Source organism: Raphanus sativus, chromosome 2, assembly GCF_000801105.2.
Source record: "Raphanus sativus cultivar WK10039 chromosome 2, ASM80110v3, whole genome shotgun sequence".
Classification (NCBI taxonomy): domain Eukaryota; kingdom Viridiplantae; phylum Streptophyta; class Magnoliopsida; order Brassicales; family Brassicaceae; genus Raphanus; species Raphanus sativus.
This window is the reverse complement of record NC_079512.1, coordinates 21,353,558-21,372,123: the sequence shown is the minus strand read 5'-3', so window position 1 is coordinate 21,372,123 and position 18,566 is coordinate 21,353,558. Positions and strand designations below refer to the sequence as shown.

Below are 18,566 nucleotides of genomic sequence, written 5' to 3'. Positions count from 1 at the left end.
CAGAAAATCTGCAAAGGAATCAGGGAAAGAAGTGGCCCAAGCCTGGTTGATAAAAGCGTGATCAATCTTTGTGGAGATAAGGTTATCATCCTGACAGTTCCTCCAAGTAAAAGGTAGGCCCTTGGCCTGAGCTTCAAATAACTGAGCATCCTGCAAAGCTAGATTTGCCTCATCCATTCCCGAATCATTAGTGCGCAGAGATAGGTGTTTTGAGTGATGTGAAGACTGCAGCATCTGGTTAAAATCTCCTAATACACACCAAAGATGATCAGAGACCGGGGTAGAGGCCTGCAAATCAATAAGACAATCCCAAAGACTTCTGCGGTCCTCCACCAAGTTATAGCCGTAGACAAAAGTCACCGTAAGAGTAATGTTTTCAGAAAGAATAGTGAAACCACAAGTGACCGCTTGAGCAGTAGCCTTGTAGACGATCATAGTGACGGTCGGATCCCAAACAACAATAATACGACCTGCTTCCGTTTCCTCAAAATTCCCAAAATAGTTCCAACCTCTTGGTATAGCCCCTAACTCTCTCTCTTTACTATTCTCCAAAATGTGTGTCTCCAAAAAAGCTCTGAATAGTGGCCAATGGATATTAATCCAATCCTTGGTCATGGTGTTGCGTCTTTCACTATTTAGGCCGCGAACATTCCATGCAAAAAAACTCATAATTAATATTAGTGTTGATTGGCCCTACGGCCAGCCTTCCTGTTTTTAACCAGGTAGAAAGGGTTATCCCGATCCTGCTCATCATCAGAACGGGTAGACTCTTGATGATCAGCAACCGGCCTGTCAGCAGCGAGGAATTGGTATCCACTGAAGCAAAAGTTGTATCCTCTGAAACGGCTGTAGTAACCTTAGAGTCAGCAGCGACGTCATTTGTAACAACATCAGATGCAACAAACTCAGCCTCTGAAACAACCCCTATAGCAGCCTCAGAAGCGACCCCAGCAGCAGCCTCTGCAACAACCCGAGCAGACTCTAAAACAACCCGAGCAGACTCTGAAACAACCCTTGTAGTAGCCTCTGAACCTATCCCCGTAGCAGCCTCTGAAACGACCCTAGTAGCAGCCTCTGAAACAACCCGAGCAGACTCTGAATCGACCCGAGCAGGCTCTGAAACCACCCCTGTAGCAGACTCTGAAAACACCCCTGAAGTAGCCTCTGAAACAACCCCAGAAACTGCCTCTGAAACAACCTGAGCCGACTCAGCCTCTGAAACATCCCCAGCTGCAGTCTTTTTCGCTGGATCCCCTGCCAACTGAACCATTACATGTTCTGTATCCAGTTCGATATCAGGAGAATCCTCGTTAGCCTGTGGGATTTCACCCTCCTCCAGTAACACTTCCTTAGCTTTATCAACTGACACTTGAGTGTTCTCCACCAAGGTCTTAACATCACCTTCTTGAGAAGAGTTAGAGGTGACAGCTGCATCAGTAGCGGTTTCTGAACTTCTTTCGTTGTCACCAGCGGCAACAGGAAGAGCTGCATCAGAAACAGCTTGAGAACCGTCAGCATCAGTGGCACGCTTTACTGGCGAGTAACGAGGAGCTGCATTCTTAGACGGATTGAACCTCGAACGGCCAGGTCTGGATTTTGATCTCTTCCTAGAGGTCTCAGGTCTAGAATTTGTAACATTATTTTCACCGTGAGGAGGAACAGCAGCCACAGCCGAGCAGCTATCCATCTTGTGACCATATTTCTTACAAGCATCGCATTTAACAGGTAGCCAGGGGTAGGTGACATCGATGACGACTTCCTTTCCATTGGAGAACCCTGAGACTATCTTGTGAGGTAGCTGAGTAGTAAGATCAACCCTGACAAACAATTTAGCAACCTCAAAATTCTCCTTGCGCTCAGTTTCAGGAGCAACAGAATCCGGTATCCCTATAGCCGTCGCAATACGACTCAAACTCTCATTATTAAACAGGAGATATGGAACGTTACGCATCTCAACAGGAACTATTGCGCTAGTTAGGAGAGGTTCATCCGGAGAGAAGTCGGGAGCCCATGGAGCCACAAACATTGGAAGTCCCCCAATATTCCAGCATGTCCGAGACAGAAGATGTTCACGAGCCCTAGGATTTGTGACTCGGAGGAGATACATTCCTTTGCCAATATTATGAACAAAGATCCGTGGTCCAGCTTTAGCCCAGATAGCGTTAACGACGCCGATAACCTTACCCATCGATGGGTAATCACCATGGAACCTAGCATAGATGAAGTCTTTAAACTCCAGCTTTGCGGCTTCAAAATTCTCGTCAGGTATAAGAACAAAAGGAACACCCGAGACATGTTCAGATGGTGTTCCCAACTCCTGCAATTGAGCAGAGTTCTTAGTAACATTAGCATAATTCCGCACTGAAGTAGCCGGCTTCATCGTGCTAACAGACCCAGGGGGAGCAATGTTAACCCTCTCGAGTAGATTTGAGCCCTCTGGAAAGGATGGAGGAGCAAGAGGTACGGTGGAGGAGGGGACCTCCTTTGACGGCGAAGTAGGAACCAAAGCGCTTGTCATGTAGAAAGTTAGGGGGCCAAAATCCCCAGAACCAGGGTTAACTTTTGAAGAAAGCGGAGGAGCCGCAAACAAAGCTGACGGAGAGCCCTCGTTCCACGAAAGAGAAGAAGCGGCACCACCGAAGCCAAAGAACAGAGAAGTTTGAGCCGGAGAAGCAGAAGGAGGAGAAGTCGTCAGAGGGCTCGAAGACCCAATTGCAGCCACGCCGAGATCGGCGAGAGAGATAGACGACCCCTTCTTCATTGCAAGATCCCGGTTCCGGGAAGAGCGATTTAGATGGCGGAGCTTGAAGAACAGAGCAAAAGGCGGACGAGGTTTCTTTTTCTTCTTGGAGAGCATCGAGACATGAAGGCGATTGATTAGAAGCAGAAAGGAGGAGAATTAAAGTTCTCGCCAGAGAGCGTGGTGCCCACCGACGGCGACGACAAAGAGGAGACAAGGAAGAGACCTAATCCCCTTTTTTATCGCCTATTTTAGAGAGAGAAAGAGCCGTTGAAACTCTCAACTTCCAATGATAATTTGAGAGTATAAAAAATAGTTTCTGAAAAATAGTTTGTTGACAAGCTAGTAATACTTCCAAAATTTTCTTTGAGAAATGCACTGAAATAGAGTTTCAAATCTCTGAGATATCACTCTAGCTTAACTTGCTCTCACTATAATGGAACGAGGTGGAGAATGGGACACAAAGAATGTTGGTGATTTAAAACGTGGATTCTGCATGGATGCCCTAAGTAACCGCTTATGTGGTTTATTACAACTACAAGGGCCGGCCCTCCACACCTAAACATGCATGTTGTGTTAGTTTTAATACTTCACAGAATCTTATAGGACCCAATCTTATGATGTAGTAGTTTTAAACAAATCAGATTTTCTGCATAGACTGGACCTAGCTTACGTTCCAAGCAACTCAAAGTCAGTTTATGAACCCTTGGGTATAGCTTGGTCAAGATTTTCTACACAGTGTCTTTGACCAATATTGTTATGACTAACTAGGATTTGGTCCGCCCTACGGACGGGTAATTAATTATAAAATATTCATATATGTATTGGTGAAAAATAGTTAGATATCTAAATATATCATCGTTTTAATGAGTATTTTTAAATTTTAAGTTTATTTTTTTATTTTAAATAAAAATAATATTAATTCACCGTACATGTTCTGTTATTCTTCTTATAGGTTATATTTATCTTACTATTGAAAATGCTCACCAATATATTATAGTTTCATATGTTTTTAGTGTTTACTCTATTTTAGTTATAGTAGTTATAATAATAAGTAGAATGTAGATTTTAGTATAAAACATGGATTACATTTCATTCTTATACTTTCTTTTCTTGAATACATCGATAATTTATTTTCCAGTGTGCAAGTAAAATACAGACCAACTTGATAAGTTCAAATAACTTCAAATTACAATTGTAATACAAAATTCCAATTAAATATGTAACTAAAATACTTAACTTACAATTACCTATTTGAATATATTATTTATTTTTGGATAATTCTGTTATTTTGGTTGAATTGCTACTTGGTATATCTACATCTTGTTTTATGTTTTTATCATTTGTTTTTTTGGTTGAAAATTTGAAATGTTAGTAGAAGTTGTGAATTTTTTTACTTGTATTAGTGTCTATGCATGGAGTATTAGTTTTTTTATGAAAAAATTGTCAACATTATTTATAACTTTAATGTTTATATTGTTAATCAATTGTATAGTTTCTTATTATAGATAAGCTATTGTTCTTTTTGTCAAAAGTGCTTGGCTTACGAATATGGAAGTCTTGGAGACGGAAAACTATGTTATGGACAATGTGTTTACCTTTGTAGTTGAGCTATATTGATAGTTATTTTTGTTTCTTTTTGTATTTGGTTAATTTTATTTTTTCTTTTATGTATGTTTATTAAATATTTTATTCTTTAAATGCAAATAATGATTTGATATATCATTTTTAGATTGTGTTGCTCAAAGTATACATATATATATTATTCTTGAAAAAAGATTGCAATGTAATGAATAAATTGTTTAGGGGGACTTTAAGAATTATGGATTAGATCGTTTTGGTTGTTTTTCTTATATTGTATATTTATATTTACTAAAAATAATATTTAGAAATAAGAAAATATATATTTTCCATATAGATGTTTAATGTACTTTTTCATTTCTTATATTGTATATTTACTTATTAGGTATTTTTCTTATATTGTATATATTTACTTATTCTAACTGTTTTACTTTTATATAAAATTGTAATATTACTATAGATTTTAATGTAATATTTCTATTTCATAAATTGTATATTTACTTATTATTTTTACTATAAATTTTTCAGATATATTTTTAATGTAGTTTTTCTAATTCTTTATTATATATTTACTTATTATTTATTTTTTTATATTTTATATTTAGTTATATAATATTATAATTAATGTAGTATTTTATTTGTTATATTTTATATCTAATTATTATTTATTGTACTTTATATTTTTCAAGTAAAAGTTTAATTTTGTTTTCCTATTTCTTATATTGTATATTACTTATTATTTATTTTTCTTATATTGTATTTTTACTTATTCTAATATTATGATAAATGTTTAATAATCCATTTATTTATTATATACTTATTAATTATTTTACTATAAATTTTTCAGATAGATGTTTAATTTTGTTTTTTATTACTTAATTGTGTATTTACTTATTGTATATTTACCTTTTCTACTTTTTACTTTTATATCATATGATATATTTTTTTGATTAAATATCAAATTGATTGGAAAGAAATTCAAAGAGTTGGATCATATGATAATATTACATTAGATATTTAATGTAATACTTTTATTTCTTATACTGTATATTTACTTATTATTTTTTATATTGTATATTTACTTTTTCTAATATTACGATAAATGTTTAATATAATATTTTATTTCTTATATTGCATAATTACTTATTATTTATTTGACATTACATTTTTAAGATAGATATTTAATTTAGTTATTTTTTATTTTTAATTGTAAATTTATTTATTGTTTATTTTCTTATATTGTATATCTACTTATTCTATTTTCATTTTAGCTTTTACAAATTTAATTTAGTTTTTTATTTTTTAATTTTTAATTTATTTATTTTTTATTTTTCTTATATTGTATATCTACTTATTCTATTTTTTTAGCTTTTACAACAATACAATATTATGATAGTCGTTTTATTACTTATTATTATTTTTTCTAGTAATAATGCCATGTGGTTTTTTAGAAGAAGGATTTAATGTTATTGCTTTTATATAATTCCTTTTTTGAAAGAAGGATTTTAGATTAATTTTTTTTTTGTTTTTAGCTAATATACACTTTTTCTATCGACAGATTACATCCGGATTACGGTAATATAGTTTATATGGCCCTGATTACGCTTATGGTCCTTGATGCTTCTTTTTCCTGTCAAAATTATTATTTTTGGTCATATGATTTAATGAGCCACATGATTTTCTTTTTTGAAAATGAAATTTTTATTTTCACATGGACACTCTTCTTTGTAAAATTAAATATAATATTTCTTTTATATTGTTTATTCTTTTATTCTAATTTTCAAGTTTATTTATTTAACTTAATATTATCATTTCTTATATTGTTTATTTTCTCATTTAATTTTCAATTTTATTTATTTAACCCTTTTGTAAAACGAAATGTAAAAATGTAATATTGTATATTTTCTTATATTGTATATTTTCTAATTTTCGATTTTTTATTTTATTTTTGTAAAACTAAATGTAAAAATGTAATATATTATATTTTGTTATATTGTATATTTTCTTACTCTAATTTTAGAATTTATTTATTTAACTCCTTTTTGTAAAACTAAATGTAAAAATGTAATATTGTATATTTTATTATATTATCTGTTTTATTCTAATTTTCGAATTTATTATTTTAATATTTTTGTAAAAATAAATGTAAAGAATGTAATGTTGTATATTTTCTTATTCCAATTTTAGAATTTATTTGTTTAAAATTTTATATAAAATTGTAATATTACATTATGAACAGTTATAAAAAATAATGCCACGTGTCATCTTTTGGAATTTTTTTCTAATTTTTGATTCTTTTTTTTTTATTTTTGTAAAACTAAATGTAAAAATGTACTATTTTATATTTTCTTATATTGTATATTTTCTTACTGTAATTTTAAATTTATCTATTTAACTCCTTTTTGTAAAACTAAATGTAATAATGTAATATTGTATATTTTCTTATATTATTTATTTTTTATTCTAATTTTCGAATTTTTGTTTTTTGTATTTTTTTAAAAATAAATGTAAAGAATGTAGTGTTGTATATTTTCTTATTCTAATCTTATAATTTATTTGTTTAACTTTTTATATAAAATGGTAATATTATATTATGGACACTTACAAAAAAAATAACGCCATGTGTTAACTTCTAGAATAATTTTTTTCACTGATGTGGACGCTCCGTGGAGCCTCAAAAGACTACTTTTATTAGTATAGATTTATATCTCTGTTTAGTGATTTGTGTTTGTGGGCCGATGAGGTCTAGCTAGACCACTTTCTTTCAGGACCAGACCACCAAATTAATTCTTATTTTACGGGCAAATACTTCTTCTAGCACTGCATTATGTATCCAAATTTGGATATCAAATTACATAACAAAAGGTGATTTTCACTAATGACAACCATTTATGGTTCTCTTTCTCCTCAGCCTTTTTCAGGTTAATACTTTAACATCCGGTTAGTATTAGTAATACCTGCATGCAGTTGTATTGTCTCTAACTTATTACCCAAACTTTCACAAAACGTACAATTTTATTATCTTTGTTTTATGAAAAATAAAATTACATAATTGAAAACAAGAGTTTAAAATAGAATAATTCTGAGCAAGATCAGTAAGTGTTCAGTCTTTTTGTGTTTGTACATGAAAACTAAAAGCTTTTGGTCGACTAGAAAAGATGTATATTAAGCTCTTGGTTCATCACACTTCTACATCATCATCATCCACTTCTATCGGTAGAGAAGCAGCGTACATTGGTGTTTGTTGTTGATCATCTAATCCAGTGCTTGCCAATTTGTCAGAGAGATCTCCAATCGAACCGTCTTCTTCTACGTTATGTGCCACCTCCATGGCCTCAACATGTTCATCCCGATGTGACGATCTTCTTGGAACCATCTGGATCACTGCGGAGGTATCTTCTTTTTGATGAACCATGTTTGCTTCTCCACGATGGCATAATAACGGCTGTTGATGCTCCAAGGACGAAGGAGCTGGAGCAATCTCGTGATCGGTATTGGTCCGCTGCGGCTCCGAGGAAGAAGCTGGAATAGACTCATGATGATCGTCTTCATCCTTAGAATTGCTTATCTTGCGAATCTTGCACAGGACCAGTTCTTGAAACGTATTTTCGTCAGGTAGCGAATACTCGTGCATAATCCAGCTACTATTGCTCCCGGGAACAACAACAGAAGTGCCGTCTCCTCTCTTCTGCTTCTTCTTGTCGCTTTTCGTGAACTTTAGGGTTTGCTTTTTCCCTATGATCTCCCCTGTTTCTTCGTCCTCAATATATTTTTTAGCGTTAGGCTTCCAACTCCCACCATCGTTGTCTCCATTGACCCTCCTCTTCGAGTTCCTACCACGACCAATGTTCTTCACTGACACTTGACTCCTTGTCACGAAATAAAACCACTCGTTCTTCCTGAACAAAGGATGATTGGTATGGTCCAGCAACCATGGCTCCCTATCGTAAACGTTCTTCATCTCGATGAAGTCTTCACACGCTTTATCTTTTGACTTTGGTTTACGGTACGTTTCTAACTTGGGTAGTAGATGCAGTTTGATGAGTTCTTGGTCTTCAGGATTAAAGTAAATTCCTCCATCTTCATCGTTATTGAACATGTTTTCGTCAGGATCAAAGTAAACTCCTCCATCTTCATAGTTATCTGACATCGTTTTAAGGGATTAGTTCTCAAGTTTGATTCTACAGAAGTGAGGTTATAGCCTAGTGACTTGTATATTTATACTGCTAAGGCTATTTTATTTTATTTTTAAAACAAAATTAGGTGATTATCCTATCTACAATCGGTGCAGTTTCCTATTTCAAAGACGGTTTGTTAAGATAAGAAAATAATGTTATGATAAATCATATTGATAGATTTGTATTTATGAAGATAATGTTATAATAAATCATACTGATAGATTTGTTTTTATTAAGATAATGTTATGATAAATCATATTTTTTTAATATATCGTATATAGTTTTCGTTTTATGAAGATAATGCTATGATAAATCACATTTTGTTAATATATCTTTTATAATGTTTATTTTTTGAGGATAATGTTATGATAAATCATACTTTGTTAATTGTAAACAGAGGTGAATGGTGAAACATGACCATGAAAGGAATAAGTCTGACGCGACGATCTACATTTAGACGTGACGGTGGACAGCAGAAGTCGGAGCTCACGTTCATGGCGAGTCAGGCGGTTCCAGACAATGATAAGTGAAGCTTAACAAGAAGAGACTCTCGATTCTGGTGTGACTGAACTAGACAATTCGGTGGAGATATCACGAGAAGAAAAAAAAGGTACCGACGAACTAAACGAAGAAAATGTGAAGGAAGAGAGATAGACAGTTTTGATTTCGAAACAAAACATATACAAATATTTCGTTTTATGAAAATAATGTTATAATTCATATTTTGTTAATATATCATACATTAATTTTTTTAATAAGGCAATGTTATGATAAATCATATTAATTTCTTTATCGTATATATAGATTCCGTTAAAGTGGACTAGACGTTCGGTATTCATTCAAGTTCGGTTTAGATATTTGTTCGAATTCGATTCAAAATTCTCAAACTTTTAACTATTTGGATTCAACCTCAAAGTCCGCATGTGAGTTTTTTATATACATAAAAGAAAATAGGTGAATTCTTATGGATGATTTGGTCGGAATTTTATCGGAATAAACTATTTCTGATCAATTTCTGAAAAAAAAATCATCGGTTCATTTCGTCAGCAAAAACTTTTGTCTGAATTTTATCGGATAGTCTAAAGAATTTTTGACCAAATTCTTACGAATATATTTTAGACGATATGTCGACAAATAATGTCCATCAGATTTTTTTTACGAAAAATATTCCATCAGGAATTTCCGATTCTAACGGAATATTGTCCGTCGAAAATTTCTAACTCGTCCAAAATTTCTGACGGATACTACTCGTCGAAAATTTAATAAACTATATTTAAAATAAAATATTTATTTTAAATATAATATATTTAAATTGATTGGTTTAAAGAAACATGATATACAATTTTTATAATAAATATTTTACATAAAAACTTTTACATAAAGTCCTATTAACAAATAAAATAATTTACATTTAAAATATGATAAAAACATTTAAATCTTTTTAAAATATTTTTATTTGTCAAATGTTTTAAATTTATAGGAATTACATGATATGTTATTATATGATAAAAAACATTTAAATCTTTTTAAAATATTTTTATTTGTCAAATAGTTCGTATAATATTTTGGTTTGTCATAAATTATGACATGATGTTGTCACATATTAGTTCTTTTTTTTTTTGTCGTCGACTTTTACAGACTCATATGGACTATGTAAACCAAGTTGGTGGCTCTTCATCCATGTGCACCACATGATGTTGTCACATATTAGTTCAAAAGACAAGTTTTGTATTGTTGATCGACGAGTATTCCAAATTATTTTGAAGGACATGAATATAGTTTTAGGAAACCACATATTGAAAATAAATGGAAATATGTTGAATTCAGTCAAGTACAAATTAATATTTTTGGAATCGATAATCCAATTAATATCCAAAATTGAAATTATTTCGGGTTCAACCGAATTATGGAATGTAACTAATTCGAACTGAACTGGTTTAAACCTAAACCGAATCCAATCCAAATTTTATAAATATCCGAATGAGACTATTTTTTTTTGAATAACCTGGTATATCCTGACATCCACCAAGGTAGATCCAAACTAGCGACAAGTGTCTGTATCAGCTTGAGTTATCGGTCGGAGTACGTTTCGGTCACCAGATGCTAGGGAATCCAAATTTTAAATTTTACCGCCAGTGGTCATCGGGATTCAAACCCTGGTCTGCTTGGTTAAATAAGACTAAATTTTATGAACTTGAAATCCCGAAACCTGAATAAATTTCTACTGAATCACGAGTGGGACCATGATTGTCCAGTTCTATGAACATCTCCAATTCCACTATATATTTTATTGCAAAATGGAGTGGGAAATAGAGTAATGACCAAAGAAAAAAGTGATTTCTCCATATATAGACTAAGGACTCTATTTGACGTAGATACCCGATTAATTTAGAGAAAATACATATTTTACTTTTGATGAATATGTCATAAATATATTCTCTAATACTATCTAAATTAAATTAAATTAAATTAATTTATCATAACATTATAAACACATGTGAAAAAAAAAATTATCATAACATTATAAACACATGTGAAAATGTCTGGTTGCATTAGTCTATTTTTATAATAAAAATAGTTATATAATTATAACTATACAAAAACATTGAATATATTGCATCAATAATTATCACATGTGAAAATGTCCGGTTGCACGAAATTTTTATAATAAAAATAGTTATATAACTATAACTATATAAAAACATATGATGCATACGTTCATCCAAATTTATAAAAGATGTTTATCTGAATCCATATAACAGAAATCTTTTTCGATACTATAAGGAAGTAGTACGTGCATTTCATACGTGATCAAATATATATAATTATATAAGACTATATGAAACTATATGGATGCTCGTGGGACACATGAACTGCAAAGTTTACTATATAATATTTTTGATACCATAAGGAAGTAGTACTTGCATTCCAATGATCAACTATTTTCGTGCGGAAATTTACTATATAAGTTACTTGAAATTCAAACTTTTACTATCTTCATCTGGTATAAAATAAGCATACATGTTTAAATATAATTGTTATAAGGTGTGTATAAATTGAATGTTTAATGCACATTTAAATATAGAATGTACATAGGATTTGGCACTAAATGAAACCTATAACGATTTTGAAAACATGGAGAGATCATAGGCCATTAATTCGTCCATTAATTCAGAGGAATAATACAATTCTTACAATTTCGTATGAGTAATTAGGAGGTCAATAACACAAGTAAGTTGGAATATATCAATGGCACAATATGTAATATTTCTAGTAAATTAAGGGTTATCTCAAGATAGGGGTGAGAGTGAATATGAGAATGCCACATAGGAAATGACATTGTGTAAATAACATATCAAGTTAAGGTTGTTTTCTTTTAGTGCTCCTAAAATAATACATAGGGGATAAGTATATTTATTTCGGTCAATAGAATTGCATACCAAGTTTAGTCAGAAAAAGATTGAGATGAAGTAAAAAACACATAGAACATGTAATGTATATGTTACTAACTTTTTATAATAACATATATATTGATATTCGCATTTTTAATATTTTTTAGATAAAAATCGTAACTAATACTTTTGTAAATTACAAAAGTGTTAGTTGGTTTCTAGAATTGTTTTTATTTTAAATCTAAATTAAAATAAATAAATTTAAAAATTATCCACCAAGTAAATTGTTATTTTCAATATAATTTAGAATATTTGTAAAATGATATTAATTGGTTCTAAATTTATTTTTTATTTCCTTAATAAATATAAACTCAAGAACAGATTAATAATTGAGAGGGTTAATTTCACCTCGATTTGAAAGAAAACGAATATTATATCGCCAAATAATCCGAATAATACTTAACATTTAGTTTATAATTTAAATGTTTAAAAATTATTGTAACTAAAAATCAACAAATATGAAACAATATTAACTATGAGATCTGACCATATTAAAGAATCTAATAATTTATATGGTCAAAATTATTTGTTTATTAGCATTTATGTTGATTGCTTAGTTAAAAAATCTTGGGCTTAAATTAAGGGATTGTCTATATATATATATATATAGTATTCTCTTATTTAGCTTATTCGAATATAAAAATTCTGAGAGTTTAATTTTGAAGTAAATAAAATATCACAAAATTAATAATCTCAAAGAAAACTAATGTAAAAAAATAGTATATTGTTTCATTTTAAAATAAATTTACAAAAGAACAACATGTCAATATATGAATATTACAATTACATCAAATTGGATTAAGTTATAGATTTTTAATATAATATTTTGTGCAAATAAAAATATTATTATCAACATCTATATTATAAAATAATATATTCTACTATATATGTAACTTACAAAACATAAGTTTATGAGTTTATGTTGAATACAAATTAAATCAAACATCCACGGGAAGGCGCAGATCAAATTCTAGTTTCTATTATATTTTGGACACTTTCGAAATTTATGTATAAAGTATAATATCGAAATTTATGTATCCATAATATCATACGGCATTTTATAGTATAAAGTATAAAACGATCGACACTTTCGAAATTTATGTTTCCATAATATCATACATATATTGACTACATATAGATTTGGTTTTTACCCACATATAGATTGAATGATTACATGTCTTATTTCTTGTTATCTAATGCAAATCTTGATTTCACCTCGATTTGAAAGAAAACGAATATTCTACGCTAAAATTTTAATTCGAATAATACCAGATTTTAGCATATAATTATTTTTTTAAGTATTATAACTAAAAATCAACAAATATGAAACAATATTAACTATGAGATTTGACCATATCAAAGAATCTAATAACTTATATGGTCAAAATTATTTTTCTATTAGCATTTATGTTGATTGCTTAGTTAAAAAATCTTAGGCTTAAATTAAGGGATTTTCTATATATATGTGTATTTTAAATATAGTATTTCTTTATTTAGTTTAGTCGAATATAAAAATTTGAGAGTTTAATTTTGAATGAAATAAATATCGTAAAATTAATAATAACTCATAGAAAACTAATGCAAAAAAATTAGTATATTGCTTCATTTTAAAATAAATTTACAAAAGAACAACATGTCAATATATGAATAGTACATTTACATCAAATTGAATAAAGTTATAGATTTTAAATGTAATATTTTGTGCAAATAAAAATATTGTTATCAAATATCTATATTATAAAATAATGTATTCTACTATATATGTAAATTACAAAACATAAAAATATACATAACCATATTGATCTTTTTCTTATCTAGCAACTCATTAAATTCCATTGTTTGTATTTAGTGAATATGCATAAATTGAAACATATACTATATATTAAATGTAATGGCATGATATGTAATTAGTACTAGATCTTGACCCGCCCAACCGGGCGGGTATTTATTTTATGTTTTTAGTTTTTTTATTTATAAATGATATATTTGTAATATTTAAACATAAATTTAGATTGAAAATTAAAATTTGTAGTTATAATAAAAACTAAAATTTTTAAAAAATATTTTGATATAAATTTTAAATTCCTAATTAAAATAATATAGAGATGGGTCATAATTTTTTCCAATTCCAAAATTTTATCATTCTTAATAACAAATAAAATAATTTATAAATACATAAAATATATAAACATATTTGAAATTAAAATAAATTTGTTAAAAAAAAATCTTACGCCATTGTTGTTTATTTCTATAGTTTGACACATGGCCGTATAAATATATGCTTTCACTTCAATTTTTTTCTTTGTTCTAATGATAATATATATATATATATATATATATATATATGTGTAAATTAATATGTATTACATAATTGTTAGTATAACATTTTAAAACAAAAATTTTATATATTACTTTAAATAATTATATTATTTGATTTTAATCGTCTATTATATCATAGTGTATCATATAAAAATCTAATATTTATAACTAATTAGACTTATATTATAAAAGTGTTATACTAACAATTTATATATGATATATAAATTGATTTTGATGTGTTGTATTTTTTTTTCATTTTTTTGATGTGTAATTTTTATTCTATTAAGGAAATCTATTATTTAAATTAGGAAAAGACATTAAATACTTAAATCTATCATTTAAATAAGGAGAATACAAATTTTCTACTATCTTTGTTACCAAACAAAATTTAATGTTTTTAAAGACTTTTATCCCTGTTACCAAACAAAAGCTTAAAGTACTTCTACTTTAATAAGATAGATGGGCTAAAGAGGGTTTTTCTAAAAAAGTTGTGAGGTGGATTGTGGTTGTGATATCTAAGAAATTGCATACTTGTAAATCACACATGAGACAAAGGTTTACTTTTAAATGGTGTCCTCAAATAACAAGAAGGGGATTTTTTGGTTAGCTGACATCTATAGAACAGTTAGAGAAATAAAATGTCAATAACAACACATGAAATGAAACCAAAAGAGTATATAATACATTTCTTTTATTATATTTAATATATTGAAAACAAAAAGAGTCGTTCCTCATTGAAACAAAAACAGAAAACATATCCCAACTTATTTCTCTACGAACAGAAGCAAAGATCAATGAAAACAGACATGAAACAAAACCAAACCGTACCACCAACCACCACTTTGTAGAATATTGTAAGCATCATATCACTCAAAAAAAAAACTGACAAACTCCCCTCAAATCAAAGAACGCGTCCTGCGTTTGCGTTTTCAGTTTTTGGGAACGTTAAGCCTTAGACGGAAATCTTCTTCCATGAGAGGAAGTCCTTCTCTGAGCTTCACCTTTGGCTCCCAACCCAACACTTGTTTAGCCTTGCTTATGTCTGGCTTCCTCTGTCTTGGATCGTCCGGTGTGTTCTCCACCATCTTTATCTCTATGCTCGGATTGATAAGCTGCGTAAAACATAACATTAAGACAAAACACCACGAACTAAAACTCTTGATTCATGGAAAAAACAGATTCTAACCTCCTTAACCGTTTCAGCCAGTTCCACCATGGTGAATTCACCTGAGAAACAGAGAGATTCAGACAGAAGCTGACAGATACAATCTCTTCAAGTAATAAATGTTGGAATGAAGAAGACGGACCTGGGTTACCGATGTTGATAGGGCCAGTATCATCGCCTTCCATGAGACGGATAAGTCCATCCACCATGTCAGAGACATAGCAGAAACTGCGGGTCTGTGTCCCCGGTTTCTGAACTGTCAATGCCTCGCCTCGGAGTGCTTGAGCAATGAAGTTGCTCACCACACGGCCGTCATCGATGTTCATACGAGGACCATAAGTGTTGAAGATCCTAGCAATGCGGATTTCTACAAAATATTTACCAAATGGCCCCCAAATAAGAATCTTACTCGAATCAGAGAGGGGACTAGTTTTGGGAGGAGATTAGAAAACTGACCAATGCCGTGTTGCCTGTGGTAGTCAAACATCAAAGTCTCAGCTACACGCTTGCCTTCGTCATAGCAACTCCGAACACCTTTTGTAATAAGCAAACCACCAGGTTTAAGTTAAACAAAGCTGATGAGATATTTTTAAATAATAAAGATGAAGAAGAAAGTAGTTACCAATGGGGTTGACATTTCCCCAGTAGCTCTCTGGTTGAGGGTGGATGAGAGGGTCTCCATACACTTCCGAGGTTGAGGTGAGCAGAATCCTAGGATAACAAAAAAAAGTTAGAAGAAGTTTTGATTTTTAAGTAAAATATATGTGATGAAGGAACGAACCTAGCTCCAACACGCTTGGCAAGACCGAGCATGTTCATTGTACCCATCACATTGGTCTTGATTGTCTGCAGATTAAGATTATTAGGAGAAACCAATGCTTTCTGATGGCTGTAGATATTGTTTCGGCACAAACAAAACCAACCTTGACGGGGTTGTACTTGTAGAAGATAGGAGAGGCAGGACAAGCAAGATGGTAAATCCTATCAACTTCAAGCAATAGAGGCTCCGTAACATCTATATATATATATATATTTCAATCCCAAAACCAGAGATGACGTATGATGAAATGATGATGGATATATATAACAGCTCAAAACTATAAATGAGGAGTATAAAAGAGAGAGAGAGGATATACCGTGACGAATAAGCTCAAACCTGGGGTGACCGATCCACTTCTTGAGGTTATCTTTAGAGCCAGTGAAATAATTATCAGCAACCACAACCTCATTCTTCTCGTTTTCCATTAGCTTATCAACCAAGTGTGAACCGATGAACCCTGCTCCTCCCGATATCAAGATCCTCATATTCGACTACACACAACCAAACAAACAATAGAAACCTTTCCAATCACACAGCCAATTAGATCTGATTGGGTCAGATCTACGTGGCGTTTTTCAAACAGGATTCTGTTTCGAAGATCTTTCATTACAATGCCAAAAGAGATAACAACACAACCGATTCGGATTTGTAGCGGAACTAAACAATGAATGCATTATTATTATTATACAATAATAAGGAGGATTCACACGTGACGATCTCGAATCGAATCGGATCGTCACGTGACAAATCTTAAAAAGAAGGGTATGAAATTGTCACCTGGAGAAACTTGGAGTTGCGGAGAGGAGAAGGCAAAGGAGGAGCCTTTGATCCGTTCTGTTTCTCACTTGTCGCGGCCGCCATTCGCTTGCCTGCCTGAGAGAGATCGCAAACGAGTTTTAAATGAGATACCTAAACTTTGATTCCTCTCTGATCTGATGTGATTGTGATGAGATGATGAGAAGAGAGATCCGCTACTTTATATAGTCCACATTTTTTTTTCAGTTTAATTAAATTCCAAAATATAATTTGATTATTTGGTGTGATTAATGTTTTTTTAAAAATAAAATAAGGTTTTGAAAGAGAGAGAGAGAGAGAGAGAGGCTTCAAAAACACGAAATGCGGAATTAAGATATTAGAAAATATGACCTCAACTAATCACGATTATGTCTGACCTAACATGAATCTGACTTTGCATTTCTTTTGGGTTTTTTTTTTCCTAATGTCTTTTGCAGCTTTTATTTCCCAATTTCAAGTGTACAGCTATTTTTATTTTTGTCACCATTCTCAAAAGATTACAAGAGATAATTACCATGACGTCGACTCACCTTGACGTATATGTTACGTCTAGAATTCTTCTTTCGTATGTATTCCCATCAGCGTCTAATAATGGTCGCACGTTTGCGTCTTTACTTGTAAGTTTTTTTGTAACAACTTGTGTCGTGGATCTCGTCTGATCTTTCAAAACATCGATCACAACCCTTCATATGTGAATCCCTGATAGTCATACATATAGGTTATTGGTACGCTTGCATTATGAAAGAATTGTTAAAAGATGAGATCTTGGATCCGAAGAATGCGAATCACATCAATAATCTACATATATGACCATGAGAAACTCACATATGAAGAGTTAGAATCATTGTTTTGCCGGATCAACCGGAATCCACAGGACGGATTGCTACATTTTTTTCTGAAAAAGCTAACTAATACTTTTAAAAATGTAATATGTAGTTTTGCACATTTGCATGTATTGTTAATCAAAACAAAAACACATTTGCATGTATACATTGTTTCTATGTATATACTCCTTGATTGTTTTTCGTTTGCTTTTGCGTTTGCTCTTTCATATATCTGAATGTGTCTATATGTTAAGTTAAACTATAGTTTAGCCGGAAATACTAATATAATTATTTCACTTTGAACAAAGAAAACACAATTATCTTATGGAATTTTTTTTAACAATGGAGGAAATCATACTATATAATAAATGAAAATTGTAATACAACTAATAAAAAGTGCAACGCATCAAATAATATTCAGATATACATCTTCAACAAACTCGTTTCCAATTGAGTAAGAATTACTTTTGGTGTAACACCAACCAAACTTTAGAGTCTGACTTACGTTTTATCAAACACAAAAGCACGTGGTTTCAGTTTTATAAACACAACAAATCGGGTAATTATCAACAACATTGGCTCTCTATTGACTGAACCTTTTTGATTAAATAGTATTTTCTCCTATCAATCAGAAAACAATTGTCTCGTCGCTTTTAGTCCTACATGCAAACGCTATCACACGGCTCGGAACA

The 18,566-nt window shown here is 31.0% G+C and overlaps 2 protein-coding genes across 2 annotated transcripts; both read right to left on the bottom strand.

Moving 5' to 3' along the window:
* Positions 1-7,502: 7,502 nt before the first annotated feature.
* On the bottom strand, positions 7,503-8,471 carry LOC108837297 (NAC domain-containing protein 6-like). The gene has a single exon (XM_018610359.2). The coding sequence runs from the start codon at positions 8,469-8,471 to the stop codon at positions 7,503-7,505; it is 969 nt and encodes a 322-aa protein (XP_018465861.2).
* Positions 8,472-14,942: 6,471 nt separating this feature from the next.
* Positions 14,943-17,212, bottom strand: LOC108843723 (UDP-glucuronic acid decarboxylase 3). Its single transcript, XM_018616984.2, has 9 exons — positions 17,033-17,212; positions 16,572-16,746; positions 16,359-16,450; positions 16,217-16,281; positions 16,058-16,146; positions 15,892-15,969; positions 15,578-15,802; positions 15,457-15,497; positions 14,943-15,382 (listed from the first exon to the last, which is right to left on the bottom strand). The coding sequence occupies exons 1-9, from the start codon at positions 17,114-17,116 to the stop codon at positions 15,200-15,202; spliced, it is 1,032 nt and encodes a 343-aa protein (XP_018472486.1). The 5' UTR covers positions 17,117-17,212; the 3' UTR covers positions 14,943-15,199.
* Between the last annotated feature and the right edge of the window lie 1,354 nt (positions 17,213-18,566).